This window comes from Apaloderma vittatum, unplaced genomic scaffold, assembly GCF_000703405.1.
Source record: "Apaloderma vittatum isolate BGI_N311 unplaced genomic scaffold, ASM70340v1 scaffold5801, whole genome shotgun sequence".
Lineage (NCBI taxonomy): Eukaryota > Metazoa > Chordata > Aves > Trogoniformes > Trogonidae > Apaloderma > Apaloderma vittatum.
This window is the reverse complement of record NW_009699579.1, coordinates 182,545-203,479: the sequence shown is the minus strand read 5'-3', so window position 1 is coordinate 203,479 and position 20,935 is coordinate 182,545. Positions and strand designations below refer to the sequence as shown.

At 39.8% G+C, this 20,935-nt stretch overlaps 1 protein-coding gene across 1 annotated transcript in view; it reads left to right on the top strand.

Annotated features, from left to right (window-relative positions):
- Positions 1-11,949: 11,949 nt before the first annotated feature.
- Positions 11,950-20,935, top strand: part of NAALADL2 (N-acetylated alpha-linked acidic dipeptidase-like 2) — a gene marked incomplete at its 3' end in the record, with an annotated part of 181,204 nt that continues 172,218 nt past the window's right edge. The window contains exon 1 of the mRNA XM_009878431.1: positions 11,950-12,443. Coding sequence (XP_009876733.1) covers positions 11,950-12,443 — 494 coding nt within the window. The remainder of the gene's footprint in view (positions 12,444-20,935) is intronic.

Here is a 20,935-nt window from a genome sequence, read left to right as displayed (position 1 = left end):
GACATTGTTTTCTTCATGGTTCCTAGCTCAGTACAAGCAGTGAGAACTGGTGACTGAGATTAGGTTGGGAGCAAAGTCAATAAACAACTTTACAGGTCCAACAACTTTGAAATTTCCATGACGCTTCCAAGTGGTTTTAAAACAAAGTTTTCTTAAGTAGCAAGAGTTTCCATCTGTTTCTGTCGATGGGAGAATGCAGCAGATAAAGCCCAAGCTGGGAGGTAATTAAGCGCGTTACTGCCGGGTGAAGGAAGGAAAGCCTGAATCCTGATTGTTTTCCTTCTCCAGGCCGAAAGGGTCATTTAGAATGGAAAAGTTTGCTTGGTCAAGTCTAGATCCTGCTGTCTTGTTTAGGTCTTTGAAGGAAATCGGTGTGTTCTCCATGTCCAAACCTGCAGAGCTCCTGTGTCACGTCCTGGTGGGAACACTTGTGTTTTCATTGGGTGTATTAAGAAAAGTGTGTCCAGCAGGTCTAGGGAGGTTCTCCTCCCCCTCTGCCCTGGTGAGACCACCCCTGGAATCCTGTGTCCAGTTTGGGGCTCCCCAGTTCAAGAGAGACAGGGACCTACTGGAGAGAGTCCAATGGGGAGCTGCAAGGATGATTAAAGGACTTGAACATCTCTCCTGTGAAGAGAGACTGAGAGAACTGGGCCTGTTCAGCCTTGAAAGGAGATGACTGAGAGGGGACCTTATTAACGTATAGAAATATCTGAGGGGTGGGTTTCAAGGGGAAGGGGACAATCTCTTCTTAGTGGTGCCCAGCAATAGAACAAGAAATAATGGGTTTTAGTTAGAACATGGGAAGTTCCACCTCAACTTGAGGAGAAACTTCTTTACTGTGAGGGTGACAGAGCCCTGGCACAGGCTGCCCAGAGAGGTTGTGGAGTCTCCTGCTCTGGAGACTTTCAAACCCCACCTGGACACGTTCCTGTGTGGCTGCCCTGGGTGATCCTGCTTTGGCAGGGGAGCTGGACTAGATGATCTCTAGAGCTCCCTTCCAACCCTGAGCATTCTGTGATTCATCTCGCTACAGCGCACCTTCAGTTCCCCAAAGGTTTTCTGAAGATGTAGGACAACGATAGCAAAGCATTGTGCAAGAAGTACGTGTGACCAAGTCTGAATTGAGACAGTCCTTATTTGTTTGTTTATTTTGTACGTTCTTACGTAGAGGTGCCACCAAGAAGGATATTTTGTACATGTCTTGGTGATGTGCAAATTGCATCAAAGGCTGCAACAAATATGAGTTGTGTGCATGAAATGCTTTATTTGTCCGTGATTTGGGAACACCACGTCAGTCTTGTGCTTCAAGGGTTACAAGTCAAGCAGTTTTTAGCAAGCTGCTAATCTGCTAAGCTTGCTATATAGTTATAGTTGCTTGTTATCCCAGGAGTTTTTGGCAAATGCTCATACAATCTGATTAACATGGTTCACATACAAAGGGCACTGGCCTGGGGACTACCACATCTCATTAATGGAAATGAATTTTTCATGCCATGGCTGCTATGTCTCTGTGTTACGACTTTAATTTCTTTTTCCATTTCTGTCCTTTTTTTTTCCTGTGTTTTTTTTTAATTTTTGTTTCTTTTCTTTTTAAGCAGATAAATCTGCATGAATTTTAACAACTGGTTATTTTACAGATTTGCGGGGTTTTTATTTTTGCATACTGATGTTATTTTTACTAAGAAACAGATGTGTCAGCAGCCTCTCCCCCCAAAAAAAAGAAAAAAAAAGGCGAGAAATGGCATACATTTGTGTTCCTCTCAAATCCTTTAGCTGATGAAATGCTTGATGAGTGCAGTTTGAGGTCGAGGCGACTGGAGCTGCTCTTGGCAGCCGTCCTGCTGGGAGTGGGAGGTTGGAGCAGGTGACCCTGGAGGTCCCTGCCAATGTTTCTGTGGTTCTGTCAGTTGTCAACTTTTCAGTATAACTTTCCAGAAGGAAGAGACTTAGTGTAATTGATGTATCATCCCATCTTTTTAAGAAGCTGTAACATCTACTGTGACGTGAATAACTGTTCTGTTTTATAGCTGAAAGCAGGGAAGAGAGGGCTTAGTCTGCTCTCAAAGCCGTTGCTTGGAGTATTTCTGGATTAATGTTGCTTTTTAAAGGAAATTGGAGAGAGGAAGTAGTAGTACATACTAGTTGGTGTGTGACTGACTGTCACACGCTCTGTGACTGGTCTTCCACAGCCGTTGTTCTGTTGTGTTTGCTCTTTAAGGGTGTTGGTGTCAGCAGATTGTCATTTTCTGGTTAATATTGCTTTGTTGACAAGTTCCCAGACCCCACTAGCTGTCTTGTACAAGAATGTGTACCTGAACACGGGCATCCAGCGTTTTTACAAGATCATCAGCCCGCTTTTAGCGGATGGTATAAAGCTGAAATAGCACAAACCAGCAGTCCTTCTGTTCATGTGCAATTCCTGATTTAAATGGGAAGTGCTGAAATACCTCTAAGCATCAGTTATATAGTTTATAGCCTACTTTAACTCGATATACTAAGCTGTATGTTTCTTGAATATGTCCGCTTTGTTCTTGTCAAATGCGCACTTTGCTTATCTTCAGTTGCTAATGTGTCTAAATCAAGAAGTACGGCAGCACGATTTAAGCTCCAGTGGCTATAAACAAACCTAGTCTAAAAGAACAAGAAGGTTTATTGAAAGTTTTTCCTCTAATGCAGCTGATCTGTTTATTTTAGATTGTGAAGTATACGTCGTGCTTTTCTCTAAGGCTGCTCTGTTAGTGGTCAAGAAGTTCTGTTTACTTAAGAACTTATTACTGTAACTTCATTAGTACAGACCAACAGCATTAATAAGAACTGCTCCGAGTTCAGCCTAATAGCTGCCTGTGATAAATTCTGCATGTTATGAGTTTCACTGTCAGTTTGTAGATGTCAAAAGTGAGCATAACAGGATGAAATGGACAATTGAGAATTGAGGTCATCTTTAGGAAACTAGACTTGTCTAGCTTATTGAATGTAATACCTACATCTTCATGCATCTCGGCAAGGCTGAGAGATCCGCAAGGGATGATTGTGAGTCCATCAAGAAGAGACTGAAGCCAAAACCAGTGGCTTAGCAGCTTTGCTGCTTCTCCCGAGGCTGTGGTCACAGTTGGGTAGGGCTTGGCTGAGAACAGCATCAGCTTTAGCTGCATTTTGTGATGCCATTTCCAGAAGGGCTGACAACAAAGTGTAAAATTCTCCTGGAAAGCTATTGAAACCATGTATATTACTGATATATGGAGCTTTATGTCCAGATTTACCTCATCACAGATATTAAATGTGTTTGCAGAGTGAGTGATACCCAACTAAAGGAACAAATCGGTTTTTATTTCAAGATGTTTCCACCCTGAACTCAATACTGGCTGATGTGGAAAGGCTGTGTCAAGGGTGTCAGAACTACCAACAGATAGGTCGGCAGACGAAGCAGCAGAAAGATGGGATGCTTTTTTGATTTTTATCCCCAGAAATCCACTGAGGATTCCTCTGTTGACTTGAACTAATGCACCTTGGCTTTTCTTTCAAAGAGAAATCGTAAACTCATTTCAGCCACGTAGGCATTGGTGAATTCGGGATGCTGCGTGCCATACCATGTTGGCTATGTGTGAAATAACATGTTGTGATAAATTCACGGGAATTGTACACGATGCAAAATTACACCTCCGGGCTGCCTCAAATGACCAAGCTCTGACATTTCTCAGACTTGACAGCTTATTGGAGTGGAGATTTAGGAAGAGAAAAAAAAAAAGGTCAAAGGACACCAAATATATTACTACTCCACTCTTTGCCTGTAGCTATAGAAACAGTAAATCTTCTAATATTATATCGTATGGCAAATTAAGGTTCCCTCGTTTAGCTCCTAGAAACAGGAGTGATGGCCTGAAGACTTCAGGACCACAATATGCAGAAACAACGTTGCGTTGTGCGTGTCGTCCGCGGGGTTGCCGCAGCTCAACGGCTTCGACGAGTGTCCCCGTGCCGCGCCAGGAGCAGGATCAGGACCGATAACGCATGAATAGCTCGATTGCCTTCTGACAGGAGGCTGGAGCCTCGGTGAGCCTCGGCGTGTGCATACGGGTCTATAAACGTGCTTTCATACACATGTTCCCATCCTGGGTTATGGTAGCGGTTGCCGTGGCAACGTCACTCTGTGTACTTGGGCTTTAACATTGGAGAGTTCACCCAGAAAATAAATTTGGCGTGATTATGAAGTAAACTTGCTTGTTTTCTGAATTCTTTGGATACAGACCATAGAAAAAAAAGCAGAAAATTATGTTACTGCTGTGCTCTGTTTTCTGCAGTAAACCATGTGCAGAATCATTAAAGCTGTCATCTATCAAAATATAGTAAAATTCCAATAAAACTAAATTGTAAATGTTTCCATATTCAGCTCCGTAATGTATTATTTTTAAGAGCTTCATGTCTTTGTTGAAATTGATAAAACTCAATAAAGCTGCACTGAGCATAAAATGAAAAAAAAAAATTCTATGAAATGTACTCCCAAATAAGGATTTTTATTTATTTATTTTATGAGCACTGACCTATTTCTTTACAGCAGACCACAGAATGGTGAAAACAGAAACATTTTATATGCATGTGTCAGTATTTTATATTTATACTATAAAGTCTGGTTTTATCAAAAGAATTAGTTTTGACATGAGATGTTAGGGCTTTATATGTCATATGTACCTCTGATTTCTATGTGAAAACTTGACAATAGGAAGATTTGTCTCCTGTAACCAGTTAAGTTTGGAAAATTCGTCCTAAACTCTGGAAACCAGCGAAGATGATTTGATCTTGTGCATATATGGGAGTACTGGGGAGTTTGTAGCTGAAGTTCATTCTACCCACTCCATTTCCTTCTGGTGTGATGAGAATGACCAGGGCACCAGATTTCTTGTGACCTGTTCATTCCACAAAATGACCATTAATATTGGAGATGAATCATGTCTGTCTCATCTTGGGGCTACACTCAGGCTAGATAATCTTGTATGTCAGCTGCTCTGGAGTATTCAGTTTGGGGTTTTTGGGCTGTTTTGTTTGTTTGTGGGTTTGTTGGGTTTTTTTGCTGTATTTCTGGTTTGGTTTTTTTTTTTTGCTGTTGTTGTTGTTGTGTTTTTTTTTTTTCCCCAGCAGAATGTAATAATATTTTCACTGTTAGATTTTAGCAGTGATTGTAAAAAACAAGGAATGGAGTCTGTTCAGAATGAGACTGGATTCCTGTTTGTAGCTCATCCATAAAAATGACTTTTTTGGCCCTTTTAGGTTGGTTTATTTGTTTGTTTCAAGAAGACGGGTTGGAATCGCGTAGTATTTTGTTATTTTGGTTTGTGCCTTTTAAAGTATTGTAGACTACCATTAGCACAGTTTCTTAAGAGTGTAGAAGCTTGCAAGTATAGAGTTTCCAAGTTTTTAAAGTTAAAATTACTTTTTTTTGTTTTAACAATAGTTTAAATGTGATTGACTGCAGTTAATGAGAAGAAAGAGATGAAAAAAAAATCAAAGTGAAATGTGCACAAACCAAAGACTGGCAACATAAAAAATTCCCAAAGCAGAAATGAGTCATATAAAATTAACTTTCTTAAGAACTGCTAGGGCCTGTTATTGCAGCTATTGCTGTCAGCATTTTCAAGTTAAACACCATTTACAATAATTTTACTTCACATCAAATTAAACTATAAGCTTAAATCCAAATGTCCCAATAATAATTTTTTTTTCTCTTGGTAAAGCTTTGTGTTTTATTTCTTTCAGAGGCAATTGTAATGTCTGGGGAAATGTAATGCAAATTATATTATTGATGAAACCTTGAATTTGGAAAAAGTGTATATGCAAGGCAAACTGATTAGGTTAGCATAGAGGCAGTTGGTATGAGGAGAAATGGGAAAAGGGAAAGGTAAAGGTGATTAAAGAACAGTTTGGGGTGGGTTGATTGCTCGGCAAGAAGAGGTGGCTGCTGCTGACGGTCCCAAATTCCACCGGGTGTGGGGAGGCAGAAGTCCAACAAGTGCCTTCACCCAAGACCCAGCGATGCTGCACTTTAAACCAAATTGTGGCAAGGGCTGGCTGAAACACATGGCTGAAACTTCTTGTTTTGCAGAAAACATACTCTTACTTCCTGCAAGGTGGGCTTTCCCCTCCCCATCAGCTGTCGTGATCCCCTGGGGCAGCCAAGGAAGAGCTGCAGGAGCTGGGGTTTGGCAGCCCGAGGAGCAAGGGGCTGAGGGACGGGGTTGCTCTGGAGGAGCAGGGCCTGGCGGGATGAGGATGAGGATGGACAGGATCTCAGGCAGAGGTGTGGGAGGGTAAGTGGGGAGGGGGTGGGTGGAGCAGGAGAGGCTAGAGCCTGGGGCTGTGGCTTAGTGCAAATCAATAAAGCTGTAAGACATTGTTTTTTCCCCTTATGACTTAGTTTAAGAACAACGTGTATATGCACATATGCAACACATCCCTCCCAGTGCTAGGAGTCCTGTTTCTCCATCCCCTTTTTTTGCTTTTAGAAATACTGCCAGCCTATCCAATGCCCTTCCCAGGGATGGCAGTGGGATCTGAGTGTTTGAGCCCAAGGAAAGGTGAATGATTAATTCATGGACTAAGGAACCAATGTGTTGGGAGGCGCTTCTCCCACATTGTCTGGGACCGTTGTTCTGCTCTGCTGTTTGCAAACGAGTGTGGGAACGAGCGAGTAGCTACAAACTGACCAGTTACCCACCCGAACTGGAGAGAAAAGCTGTTCTGAAAATGGCAGCAAAGCAAGGGCAGCAGCACGACACGTACCTCAAAAAACGCACGGACTCTCTGACAGAGCCATTTAAACTGATCTGATTAAGCTGCAGCTTTAATAAACCTCCTAGGTAGGCTACGTGTGTATCACGGGTGCTGTTAGCTGCTGTATGTTCAGGAAATATTTCTGAGCTTTGTTTCAGGCAAATAAGTATTTGCAAGCTAAACATGTCTGTGGATGCAAAATAACTATGTTAGTGATACATGCCCAGCATATTACAGACCGTCTGAGCGTGCATCATCTTTCTGTGATAGCTGTCTGCTGGGTGAGAAGGAGCTTCCTAGCAATTTCTTCTCCGAGCCCCAGAACTTCATATTACAGCTCAGGCGGCTGATGCGTTTGATCGCTGCTTTGACAGGCACGTTGCCTCTTGCTTCCGACTGGGCATCGTTGTGTGCAAGTCTTACGTCTTACCAACCAAGGTCTTACAGACCCTGTTCTTGTCATATCATCCTTTGTGTTAATAGCATCCTGGTCCACACGGCTGTTCATGATTTAATAAAACTGGGCAGAGGTTTTGAAGAAGTTACATATTCTTCATCACTCATATATGCTGAAAAAGTACTTACTAGCATTATACGAAGAGACAACTTGGACACAACTTAACATAGCTGTGTTCTACACACCCTCTTTCTCAAGCCTCATCTCTCTATTCTGTCTTCTGCTGCAATACTTTTTCAGATCGTGTTTGTCTTGAGTAAGCTAGTGAAATGTGAACGACTGGTGAGTTTTATCATTTGGTTTTATGTGGTGGTTGTGTGGAGTGACAAGGAACTTAATTGTCCCACTGTAACTGAGCTTGCTGCCCAGCCCATATCACAAACGTGAGCGAAGGGAGAATTCATTACTGCAGAAAATTAAGGAAGTGATGATGGAAATACCACATGATTTTTTTGAATTACAGTGTAGTGTAATGTTGCTGTTGACAAGGGCATCATAATCTCTTCAGCATACAACTTCTGTCAGGGATTTATAACTCCAAAGAAATTTGTCTAGACCTGAAACTTGGCATCATCTCATTTAACCAAGTCCTAAATTGTTGTCATAGACACTTTAAGGATTTGTGTGTGTGGTGGGTGATGATTCCCATGATAAGTACAGTTATTTGCCCTTCAGACGTTATATCTGCTTTGGGGAGTGGCCTTGACACAAAAAGATAACAAGGATTTAAAGCAAAAGCAGTCTATATAGAAGATACTGAGAAGAAAATAAAAGAACTTTTAAAAATGAGATCAGCCAACAACACTGGATTTCTGGGTTTATAACTATAGAAAGAGACTGCAACACCTTTAGTACAATTCCTGGGTAAAACGTGTCTTTTCAGTAACAAACACTAAATGGCCCAAGATGTTTGCTGCGGGCAGCACATTAGCACTTGCCACTCTTCCTGCTGTGAACGAGCCTGCTCTTTGTCTCAGCTATTTATGAACTGAATTTAACAACTACAGCACTGGTCAGAAAGAATTTGTTCTAAGATATTCATATTGGTCTTTCCTCGTTGGCTTCATAAAACGTTCATGTAAGCTGGCCATTCTGTGGTGGAGATATTAAAGTGTGGCAGCAATACAGATGCAACAGCATTCATGTAGTCCTTCTTATACAGTTTTCAGAGGTTTCATTCGTAAGGGATTCAACGAGGAAAGAGACACTAAAAAAAAAAAAAAAAAGTTTCTGGTTGTTTCATAAGAAAAAATACCTAGCAGACAGGATGTAAATGCATTATTTTCAAGATCAAAGAAGAGGTAGATATTTTTGTAATGTGCTTTTTAACGCAATAACAATCTGATAAAGCTGGCTTTTCCTGATTTCTTGTGTATGGTTGCTTGAAAGAGTATTTATCATTGAGTTGATACATCTCTCTAAACATTATCCCCACAAGTAAGTGGAAGTGTAGAAATGCACATCATCTTGGCTCTGTCCAGAGTTGACGATCCCCTTTGCTGTGCCTTTGGAATGGCTTTAGTGCTCACTCAGTGCACATTCTGGCATTTTGCAGTTCCTCTTTTATATTTATGATAAAACACATATTTAACAACAATTAAATGTTGAAACAGCTTGCTGGCAGATGGGATGGGTTTTCTATCTCCTGAAGTTTTCAAAAGTGTCTTTCAAAAGTATGTTCATTTTATGGTTTGTGTTTAAGACTGAACTAGAGTATCATAGTGGGGTTTTTTATTAACTTCATAGTTATCCATGTTCCTATTGTCTGTTTTCTTGTTATTCTTTATGTAGTGTTTTCTTCATACTTCTAATTTCTACCTAAAATTACTTTTAATATGTAATCTTTAAGTCACGCCTACTTTCTTAACCAGCCAAATCCTAAATAGAACTGGTAATTTAGATTATGTGGCACAAATGACTTGTGCCTTGAGAACCAGGAGACCTCTTTCTAAAATCAGTGTTGGCATGGCTAAATACCCTGTGAGCCCTAGTCTCAGCAACTTTGTGGTAAATTGTTCTGTGTCCTTAGAGTGAAATAATGAACTTAAAAATATCAAGAGAAAAAGTGAAGGTGTTAACTGGGGCTGATCTTACATTCTTTAACACAAAGATGTGTGTTGCTAAGAAGATCCCGTACTCCAAAGACTGGTCTCAAATATAAAACTGAATTGAATATTGATTTTTATTTTAGTTCATTTAGCTGATTGTGGGTTTGTGGGTTTTTTTTCTGGAATGAAGTAGCTGGTTTTCGTGCTTTGTATGAAGATGGAATTGTTCAGGTACTAAGCTGTGGAACATGGTTACTACTCATCTGCATTAAAAACCATTTAAAGAACTTTGTATGAATTTTTATTATGTGCTTATGTGTAGATTTAAATAACTTTTATTAATACACTTAGTTGAACAATAACATTTTTTAAAAAATAAAAAATACAGAGAAAAGTTTACTATGGATATGCAGTGGTCAACATTTGTAAGCTGAGCGAGATTAATATTTGCCATGCAGCTGCATCTGAAAAAATGCTGTAATTCTTGTTCTATGGGTAATCTGTTAATGGTTTATTTGTCGGACTAAAGCTGTTTGTTAAATGACTGTAGTAATTCTAAAGTCAAAATTATGTGTTTATGGAATACAGTAATGATTTGTTTTGCTTTTAAAGGACAAAACACTTGCCTTCAATTTCTAATGAAAAGCAACATGAAATGGAGTTGGACAGTTGAGGTTACTGGGCAGTTGTTATTATCTAGTAGTGACCTCTGTCATTGATGGTTTGCAAACTAATCCCTCCATCAACAAAACAGGAGGAAACAGAGTGAAAGGACAGATAAATTGTTTGAAAATTGGTTGGCTCGGTTTTCCAAAGAATATTAATATATCACTTGATGTCCAGTTGGTGCTTGGTAAGCAGGGATCAGTTAAGCTTACTGCACCAGGGATCAATTCTGGAGCTAACATCATTAAGTATCTTCTTTAACAACCTGGATGAGGAGACAGTGTGTTCTGCTTTGAGAAATCTCGAGGTGATGCACAACCATGGGGGAAGAGGTTGACCTACTCCATTGCAGAGCTGCACCTCAGAGGGGCCCTTGCAAACCTGAGGGCTGGGCTAACAAAGTCCTAGAATCACAGAATGGCCTAGGCTGGAAGGGACCTTAGAGATCATTTAATCCAACCTCCCTGTCATGGACAGGAACGCCTCTCAACTAGATCAGGCAACACATGGGGACTGAGCGGGGATCGGACCTGCGACCTTGTCCATAATGTTCAGCCAGAATGGTTTTGCAGGCGTGACTCAGCTGGAATTTAGGGGCTAACATATAGAGAAATTTGGACTGCGGGTGGAAAATTGATTTGCAAAATGTATACAATAGCTACGCTGGAAACGTGTGCCTCAAGTATGGACTCTCTTGACCGTTCCTGGACTGCCTGACAGTCATAGGCGAGGGATATTTGTATGGCTCTACAAGGAAATAGGATCTGTAAATTGGTATTGTATAGAGCAAGATAGTCTTTCAGTCGACAATAGGCTGTTGCATTATATCAATGCTTTCTAACAGTTTGCTCTCTTCAGAGAGCTTCAAAAAGCTAAATTCTACTTTGCCATTAGAGTAGGTTCATCTATTATGTGGCCTCAATAATGTTATCTGGAGGTAAGTCTTAGAGACAGAAAATGCCTTAAAACGTCAAAATGGAGGGATAATGTAGTGGTGTGTGTGTCAGTCCAATATCCATCACTGTGAGAGGTTTAATACCTTTATCTTCATTTTATTCTAATTGATGAGTAAGTCTGATGTTTGAAAAGCTCTAAATTACAGATGCTTATGTGATGAAATAGCTATTGTCAAAGTATGGAGGAAAGCGGCACCCTATTGTTGCAGTCTGTTAAAAATGATTTGTTGAAAATTGACTTTGAATGTTTGTACTGGAGGTCAGAGTTCCCTTTAGAAGGATCATACTTCCATAGAAATATCTAGAAGCGCCACAGATACGCTTTGCTATTAAAGGAATGATTTTGATATAAGTACTTACCTGGCAGTGCTTTTGATTCATTAAAATGGTAAAAATAAGTGGAGCAAAACAGCTGGGACAATTTCTAAGTAAATTCATCAGTCATTCAAGAACTATGCATTTAAAATACCTATAAATAATAGAATGCTCCATCTAAATGGAAGCCTTTTATTGATGTGTAAGTACAGTGTCACCCTGAAATTTCTTTTTTAACTTATCGTTTCCTTGTGTTTAGAATCAGATAAGGCAAGGTATATTATTTCTGCTTTTTCAACCTCATTGTAACAGCATTATTTCGTATGGTGTGTGAAATGAAATTGCTCCACACAGTTGTTAAGCTTTAAAATTACTTGCAGGTAAGAAATAATTGTTTGGGAAACTCTGCACTTTCGCTCAATTTTTTAATATTATCTTAGGGACTGACAAAATAACGACACAGCTTTTTGTGTTTTGCCATTGGCACTTGTAAATTCCCTTTATTCATATTTTTACAGTATATTATTATTCCCTTCAATGTCTTCTTTGCCTTTTGACGATGTTCATGGGACTGCTGAAAAGAAGACAGCACGATGGAAATAAGAGCGAAACACTGAGAACCCAGCTTTTGCTTTTGGTTGTATATGCTTAGTTCTGCCAGGCTTGCGAAGAATAATCAAAGTGTTTACGTACACATCCGGAGACAAATAGAGTCTTCTTAAATTTTGTTTTAATAGATAAAAAGATGGCCTATCACAAAGTGAACGTGGACCAGAGAGCACAGGGACACTCTCCGTACCTTGACAACGATGAGCTCCAAGCCACGGCGCTGGAACTGGAATGGGACATGGAAAAAGAGCTGGAGGAGCCTGGCTTTGACCATTTCCGACTGGATGGTGCCGTCCAGCATCACCTGGGAAACTCACAGAGCCCTGACCTTGATCTCGAGCCCATCCAGCCTTCATCTTCTCCAAAGGGAAGATTCCAGCGGCTTCAGGAAGACCCTGACTACATCTCACACTATACGAGACAGGCACCGAAGAGCAACCGCTGCAGTTTTTTTCAGATACTGAAAGTATTTTGCACTGCTTTGATTTTATTTATTCTTGGAATTGTGATAGGATATTATGCACGCAAGAAATGCCCTTCTCCCCCATCATCTCAAGAACCAAATAACCCCCATATCTACCATGAAATCCTCAAGGAAATCAAAGCTGAAAATATTCAACAGATTTACAGGTATGTACCTTGACATGTTTTTTTCTAACTGCAATCAGGTGCCAATGTTAAGACTTCCTGTGATTTGTTTTATCTGGAATCTTAATTACAAACCTTTTTCTTGGTGTTCAGTTATCTCATGATTCTTGGGAAGCTTTCATAAACATATATTAAATTAGAGTAATCTTTAACAGTGTGTATTGCTGTTAGTATTGGTAGTCCTTGTTTTAATAATGTTTTATTGCTAAATATATGAATATTAGCTTTAATGTACATGAATTGAAAAATAGATTATTCAAGCGAATAGAAATATAGGTGATAGTCTAGCCATCCTAGATCCAATCGATTATCAAAGAACATTGTTGTAAATCAAGATTTTAGCTTGTGTTTTGCAGGATTTGGTGCTTTTAGAAATCCCCATCTAACCTCTGGCAAATAAATGAATCCTGGCTTTTGTCTTTTAGTCTATAAGGTGAAGTAAAACTTTAGTCATGTGGGTTTAAAATGGAAAAATTGACCTCTGTACTCTGATAGACTGGGATTTAATAATTTTTAGTACCTGTTTTATGAATATAAAATGTTATAAATTATCTACTGACTCAGTTTGATTTTAGTAGTTTTCCCACGTAGAATCTTTTCACTGCTTTGAAAGTCTATATAGCACATTCATGTCAGAGTATAATCATTTTTGTGTAGCAGTGAATGTGGAAAAACCTAGATTTTCCTGCCAACTTTTGAAAGTTATTTCTGTGTGAGGGGGGAGATGAGCTTATTTCTGACTTGTGGAACTGCAAGTTCCTGTTTCATGATAAAGGAAACGCTTTGCAGATCTTCTGATCAGTACCAGTTCCGAAGCAGCAGGGCTTACGTACCTGAGGTTAGAAGGGATTGTTGTCATGGACATCCAAAGAGTTGTTCTTGAGCACGTCAGAAGCTCATTGAAAGTAACCACAGAATTCCTCAAATGTAATTTGTCTTTTATTATATTTGTTAATGCAAGTCTGAAATCCTGAAGGGGTTAGTACCATGTTTTGAGCCAATACTGTTAACGAAATTCAAGGGAAAAAGTGATATGAAGGATTTCATGTCAGGTTTTGTGTGCTGAACTGACTCAACTTTACAGAAATGCAACTATTTTCAGAATGGGAAGGGGTATAGATGGTGAAAAATGTTGATTCCGAATGGTAAAAACGTAACGTCTTCTCAGAGAGTAAATTGAATGGAATTCTGTCATTAGACTTCGTTGTGAACAAAATATCGGAATAAGCTAAGCCTTACTGATTGAGTATTACACGAATTACAGCAAATTGCAGAGAAGTCTGTAAGTCTCACGATAATACTATGATACTTTGTGTTTGGGGACTTGTCATTTTCTTATTTCAAAGCGTGGTTTTGAAACATCCCTTTTCAAACTCTTCATCACTTTGAAACTCTTTGAGCTGGCTATTAGGATATTAGTGAGAATCTGGACTTTAGGCAAAATTAATTGTACGAATACTTTGGAACTTTAAAAACATACATAGTTGCCGTCCTTAATTAACATAATTCATAACATTTGGTAGTTTTTTCTTCTGTGTGATAGCATGATTTTGACAAATGTAGCCAAATGGACCTATTGGTTCTGTATATAAACGTATAATCAGTGCTTTTGGTATACCACGTGTGCACAAGATTTTTCTCCTTAACCTAGCATTTTGATCTGAGACAGCTTTTATCCCATGTTGTGTTGTTTTCCCTCAACATCTGTTTGGCAAGAGTCAGAGCTACTGCAATGAAACCTGCATGTATGTAGCCTCACAAATACAAAACACGCAACATATGTTGCATGGGGAAAAATAAAGCCCAAACCTGACAAAGTCAATGGATGTTATTGCAAGAGTTCTTTCAATGTAATATGCTTTGTGTTACTAGGAGTAAGTGGCAACTGCTTAGCTTGCAATTTCTAAATGTTAGTGAAAATGACATTAATTTAATTTTCTTAGCTTGCTACTTAGATCACACTCAATAATGGTGAAGGATTTTGCTAACAATCCTGATTAAGGACTTTGGAGAAAAAAGCGTGTAAAAGACACAACAGCGCCAATCCTGTTGCCCAGGCACACATCACCGTAATGTGCCTGGAGGTGTGGAGTGAGAGCTTCCTATTGGGATGAAATCTGCTGTGGATGGATAAAGCTTTGAGAATTGGGACACTCTGGTCTCCTAAAGAGACTGCAGAAGTGTGCCAAGGGGTTTGTGTTGATTTTGTTGGGATTTGGACTAGATTCTGTGAGAGCTGAACGAAGCCTCTCTATCAATCTGTGTTAGGAATGGAGGATCATGCAGAATCCCAGCAGTTTGTTGGCATGGGCTGCTGAAGTGGGAGATGTAGGTGCTCCTTTCCAACTTTTCCACTGGAGGCACTTGGTGGGAGCTTATGTCTCGCTTTTCTCTCAGTCCCACACTGCTGTCTACATCAGCCAAGTCTGTGTTAAGCATTTTTCCCTGCAGGGATACTAGAAAGCATTAAATAAGACAAGTCACTGTATTGGCTTCTATTCCTTCAACTTTGCACCTTGCTTCCTGTGAAACGTCAGTGCTACAGGAATTCAGTGCAGTTTAGCACCGTTGTAATTACTGGCCTTGGCCAAGCTGCCTAATTAATGGTACAGCCTAAGTAAAGATTATCTCTGTAAGCCTTTTCGAACACCTCCCCCCACCTCCTTTAGGGAAGTGCTTACAGTGTTGATGATAAAAAGTAGAAAGCGGTTTACTCGTGATGTTTCTGAGGTTTTAAGAGGACTGAAGTTGTCAGAGGTGCCTGGAAGGGGGAAAAGAGTCACCACAAAAGAAGGAAGACTTTTCCTTACCTTGCACTTTGCATTTTGCATGCTGACGAAAATTAGGATGGATCTTATTAATAGCATTCAGTAAGCAAATCTAACATTTTAGGTGTGTGAATATTAAATTTACTCAGATATACATTTATGAGAGAATAACCTACTCCACGGTATGAGCAGAGTCGGAGCTGGTAAAACAGATGTAGTTCTGGAGAGATCGCTGAGCTCATAGGAAACCATCAGTATTGTATGTATTTGTGCCGTGAATACAGCTTCAGTTTTCTATGAAAAGCTTTTAGTTCAGCTTTGGTGTAGCTTAGCTCCCACAAGCCTTCAGGGTGAATATGAAAAGGGCATAAATCCAATATCCAAGAGAGCCCAGGTGGAAGCTGAGATACAGAATACCTCGGGCACTGTTTAAAATTATATCCATAACCAGTAGAATTTACCAGTGCAACACAGATGGACAGAGCATTTATAGGCTGACAGTGGACTGTCTCCTGGGATAGCTAGGGGACGCTCCGTGCCAAGGTTGAGTTCTTGGAGCCTTTTTAGAGAGCATGTCAGGAGGGCAAAACTGGAAAGTAGGCATCTGTGCTTTGAGTCCATGGTCTTGCTCACTGAGGAATGTGTCTGCAGCTCTGAAATATAATTGTTAGTCCTGTTTCCAAAAGTGATGAATGCGCTTAGATGTGGAAGTCTCTAAAGTTTGTACTAAATGCTTAAGGTCATAAGAGGCAGGCTTTCAAAAATACAGAAACATGTAACAATTTTGCTAAGCACACTGGTGAAATCTCAGAAGCAGACAAGCCCAATATTTCAATTAAACCCGACATTTTCAAGCTACTTCTCAACATGGGATTCAGATTTCTAATATCACTTAAGTGCTTTTGGAAATATGGCTCATTTTTCCTTCCAGCTGTGTATGAAAAGGGGGATACTAAAGCGGTGTATCTTTATCCTATAGCGTTGTGTCTGCCAGATGCAGGTTAGCTCTCTGATGGTCGTTACCTCAGAACTGAATTATTTAGCTGATTTATTTTTATAATGAGTGGATTGATTTATTTTTCTTTCCCACCCCATGCCACCAAATTAAAGATGAGGGTGCCCTTTGTGGTTTGTAGTGTCTCCTCTGCCTACTGGGTCATTTTTCTTCTTGCCCTACCTTGAGGACACTTCAGTTTTGTGCAAACTGAACTTTGGTGAATGTTTTCAGTTAAGGTTTGAGGTGAATATTACTAACAAAATCCAAATGTACAAGGCAATGAAAGCAGGAAATATAGCAGTAATATGGTCTCATCACAGGTCTCTAAGATTATAATAACCAGTGCTATCTGGTTTTGCACGTTTTTTTCTTAAAGAGAATATATTCTGTTCCTGTTTAACAGTGCTGAGGATTTTGAAAGGGGAAATAGGAAAGGTGATTGTTTTATATAAAATTATTTCAATTTTGTTGATTCAAAACCCTATAAAGATGAAACAATCCTAATTTGTTTGAAAAATGTGGGCCTATCATAAATTTTTAGGAAGTTGTCCTTTTGGGGGTTGACTTCTGTAAATTAAACTGATAAAGAGTCACATTGAATAGTAAGAGTAAAAAAAAAATTGACAGTTGTGATGTTGATAATTCTAGCTCTACTTTTCCAGATAAGTTAATTCTCTCAAACACTATTTTTTTTAAATTCGTATGGCCTTATTCTGATTTACTCTGTAATTCCTTTCAACAATTGTATGTCTTGATTGCTGTCAGAATCACAGTCCTCTTGAACACATTTTTGTATGGTTAAGGCTAGAGGGGGTGACAGATGGAAGAGTCTTTGCTTTTCATCCGGTCTATAGAGCAGCTTCTGTGCTTCGACTCTGCTTTTTATCCTGTATGTTCTTACTCAAATGCTTTCTTCACTATCTTTCCCCCCCGCCTTCAAGCAATAGGGAGGTTTAAATCCCTTCGTAATACGTCTAGTTGTAAGTAACTGTCCTTTGGAGGCATATCTCTTCCTTCTTCCAGCTGGTAATATCACCCGCAGAATCTCCTAAATCCATCTCTGGCAAGAATTGATTTGTCACTAGTGCCTGGCGCTGTCCATAACTTAAGCTTATTCTTCAAAGGGATTTGAAGAAGAGCAGCAGCTCTCCTGTGTGGTCATGGCCGAAGAAACAAAAGTGCCTGTGCAGTCAGAAAATGAGTTTACTCCTTTTTTTTCTGACAGTGAGAAACATCTATGCTCAAGTTTTTCTTGTCCCTGATCAGTTATAATCAATACTGATGAACCCTTGGAGCTTCTAACCTTTTTGTCAGGTAAAGCCTGTGAAATACAGACCTGAAAAGCAAAGACACCTTAGAACTTGGCAGAAATTTTCAGTTCTGGAGATTTGGACTGAATCAAATTTGCAAACTGTTGTTTGGCAAAATTGCCTTTGCTGCCCCAGGAATGAGAAACCATGGGAGGAGCAGAGCCTCCCTTCCTAAAGGAAGAGTATGAGCAGAGAAGAGAGGGCTCTGATCAGACTGCTGCTGCTCTTGGGAGAGACCCGTTTTGCCCCTACTCTTGTTGACAGCTACTGTTAATTAATAGCTACACCCCAACATCTACATGGCTGCTGGCCTAGACCACCGCTCGCTTGTGGTCTGCGCGGTTGTCTTTGTGTCCCCTGCACACAAGGCAGTTCTGGGGTTTGTCACACTAATCGCTGAAAAATGCATTGCAAAAACCAGATCTCAGTGGGAACTCATCCTATGCTCTCCTGTTTATCGGTCGCAGATATTTGTTGTATTTGCCTAAAAAAATGCATGTGTTAAATATAGTTAAACTGAGTCTGAAGTCCTGCCTTACTGCCTCTGTGGAGAGGCACGTTGGCATGTTCCTGGGTAACCGGGAGCTAAGCGAGCTCTCTACGTTTATTTCCTTCCCACGCTCCGTGCAATCGCTTGGGATTCTCTTTATTCACATGACGATTTTGAATGTGTATTTGTAAGTGCAAAGCCCCTTTGGAAAAGAGATAAGAGTAATGTCAGATATGTGCAAGTTCTCACTTATCCGCCTGCTACCTCCTCAGGAAAGAATGGCTCTGAGGACATGGGGAGGTGTCTCTTGTGGAAGAAAGACGCCCCGCGTGACCCAAGCAGTATCTGTGGAACAGCGACTTGATAAATTTAGGCTCCAGATACCTGCTTATGTCAAATATGATTTTTTTTAAAAAAATCCAAAAATAGGTTATATCTGAACTTCAGAGCTGTTAATAGAAAGGCTTGTCTGTTTTATAGGGACTCTTTTAGATTTTCATTCAATTTGTCTCTTTTTAATTTGCTAAACATAGCTTCATTTTTATTTTTATTTTTCATTTTTCTGTAGATGAAAGAAGGAAACGTTATATTGACATAATGCTTTATAAGGAAGTGTAAGTTTGTTCCTTTTTGGGTCAGTTACAGCACCTGCTTTTAAAATTCTTCCTCCTTTTTGAAGAAATGCCTTAGCTTATGGTTTACTCAACATTGAAAGGACATGTTTCAGATCTGCCATGTGGTTCACTGAGAACAATTTTTCCTCTTGGTTGATTAGTTTTTTAATGGTAACCATAAAAATATATTGAATTTTAGATGTTTGATTTGGGAAATCATTTACAGTAGAGTCTGATTTTTCTATTATAGCTGTGTCCTTTGTAAATGAAGTACACAGTGTTGCCTTAAAATAATTTTTCTAAGCAATACACCAGTGTGATAGAGTAATGAATTAGATCCAATAAGCTGTGTTATGCCACATCAGCGTAATAAGTAATGAGTCTCTTGATAAATTTCCTTATCTGTCACAGCCCACATGAATGGCTTCTGTCTTACTACTTCTTTCTAAAAAAAACCCATACAGTTCTGTGCTGCAGAAAGAGAAAGAGAAATCACAATTGGGCCAACTTACTGATTAAGAAGCTCTTTAAAGACAAGAAAAGTACTTATGATTGTCTTTGAGATGCGAGAAAAATAAAAGAGAGATTGCCAAACCTCTGAGAACTTCTCTCAACAGAAGAGAAGCGGGAGAATTTGGGACTTGTATGTGGTGCCCTGGGTGGACATGGTATGTCATCGTTGTGAGAATGAGGCTTTTGAGTATTTTCTTAAAAATGTGTAGTTTTAGGAAGCGTATTTAGTGGCAAAACGTATAGGTAAGCTAGCTGGGAATTTTGCAAGGTGATTTTTTTGTTTGTTTGTTTGGTTTTTTTTCTCATAAATCTGCCTTTTTCTATGGCTCAGTCTGTTTAAATACACCATTCACAGTGGAAATTTGAAAGGGAAAGGTGGAGGATGGCTCAATCCTGCTGAGAGGTTACACGGACACAGAGGACTGCAGGTAACAGAAGTTTTTGATAGGCTCTAGAGTATAAATAAGTTTTGCTCTGATCACTTATTTTTGGATTGCATAATCTTACTTATTTTAAAATTAAAGATTACCCTGCTGAAATGGCCTTAACTCATCATAGCAGAAGTATGGTTAAGTTTTACAGAGAACCAATTTTCATGCCCATTAGCTATCTACCTCTTTACCATGACTGCTGAAAAGTGTGGGGCAATTTAGTCCCAATTAGAACAGCAATTCTGAGCGGTGACAAGTACTGCTTTTCCTAATAGATGATGAAATGAGCTGTGCCAGCATGGGTGAGAGAGTAATTTGCTTTTTAATGGTCTGGCATACCTCGCTCCTGTCTGTTTGGGGTAACGGAGGGATGAGGCAGGGACTGATGCCCTGAATCTTCCCCTTTGCTGGGCTGCCTTAGGACATCTCGCTCTCCCCTTTGCCTCTAGACGTTTGGTACTTTTTGGAAAACTCACATTTTCAGGGGTTTGTTTCTATTTCAGCAAGACGAACTGGAACAGATGGCGAAGCATCTATGGATTTTAAAAAGCCATACCTTTTAAAAAACTTTTGATGAATGATAGTCCCTGTGCTTGACTTTACCTGAAAAAGAGAAATACTTGACTACACACTTCCGAGTGATTCTGACACCAGTGCTGGCTAAGGGGCAGTATTTAGAGGCGAAAGACTTATTTATGTTGCCATCCACCAATTTTATAGATGTAACCAAACCGTATTTCTTCTAAGGGAAAGGATTTGAGGGAGAAAAGAACACGGCGTGCTGAGTTGACGGCCAGTTTTTATTTTAGGCCAGCTGGTTCCAATTGGGAAATACCAGAGGACACAAAGATTGGGCAGAGTTGTCCTTCACTGTCCAGTCCTTGTGAGTCAATACGAGGAGAATCAGCAATTTTTGGTCAGTGGTTCTGGGGACATACTTAGAAAGATACTGAGAAACAAACCTTCCAGAACAAAACCTCTTAACAATTTAATTAGCGGCACTAGGTACACAGACTATCTACTAATTGCCTGAACAACTGCAAGAGTTTGCTCCTGCTGAGTTAACTGTATGGGCTCTCAACTTCACAGTGATACAACAGGCTCAGAGGGTGGCTGTTTCCTCCGAGGAGATGGCGGCACAGGGCATTGCAAAGAGCTCTCTTGTAAAATCTCTTAAGCACCAAGCACTCACGGGTTCCTGTTTAGGATGCTTCTCTCATCAGCCGAGTGTAAAACTGGAGTCTATTGGTACTCTTGAGATACGGTGTTTGAATGGAGTGCTGCAATTCCATGGTATGCACTGCAACAATTAGCAATTAGTTTCCTGCCTGTACACATAAATCAAATTAAC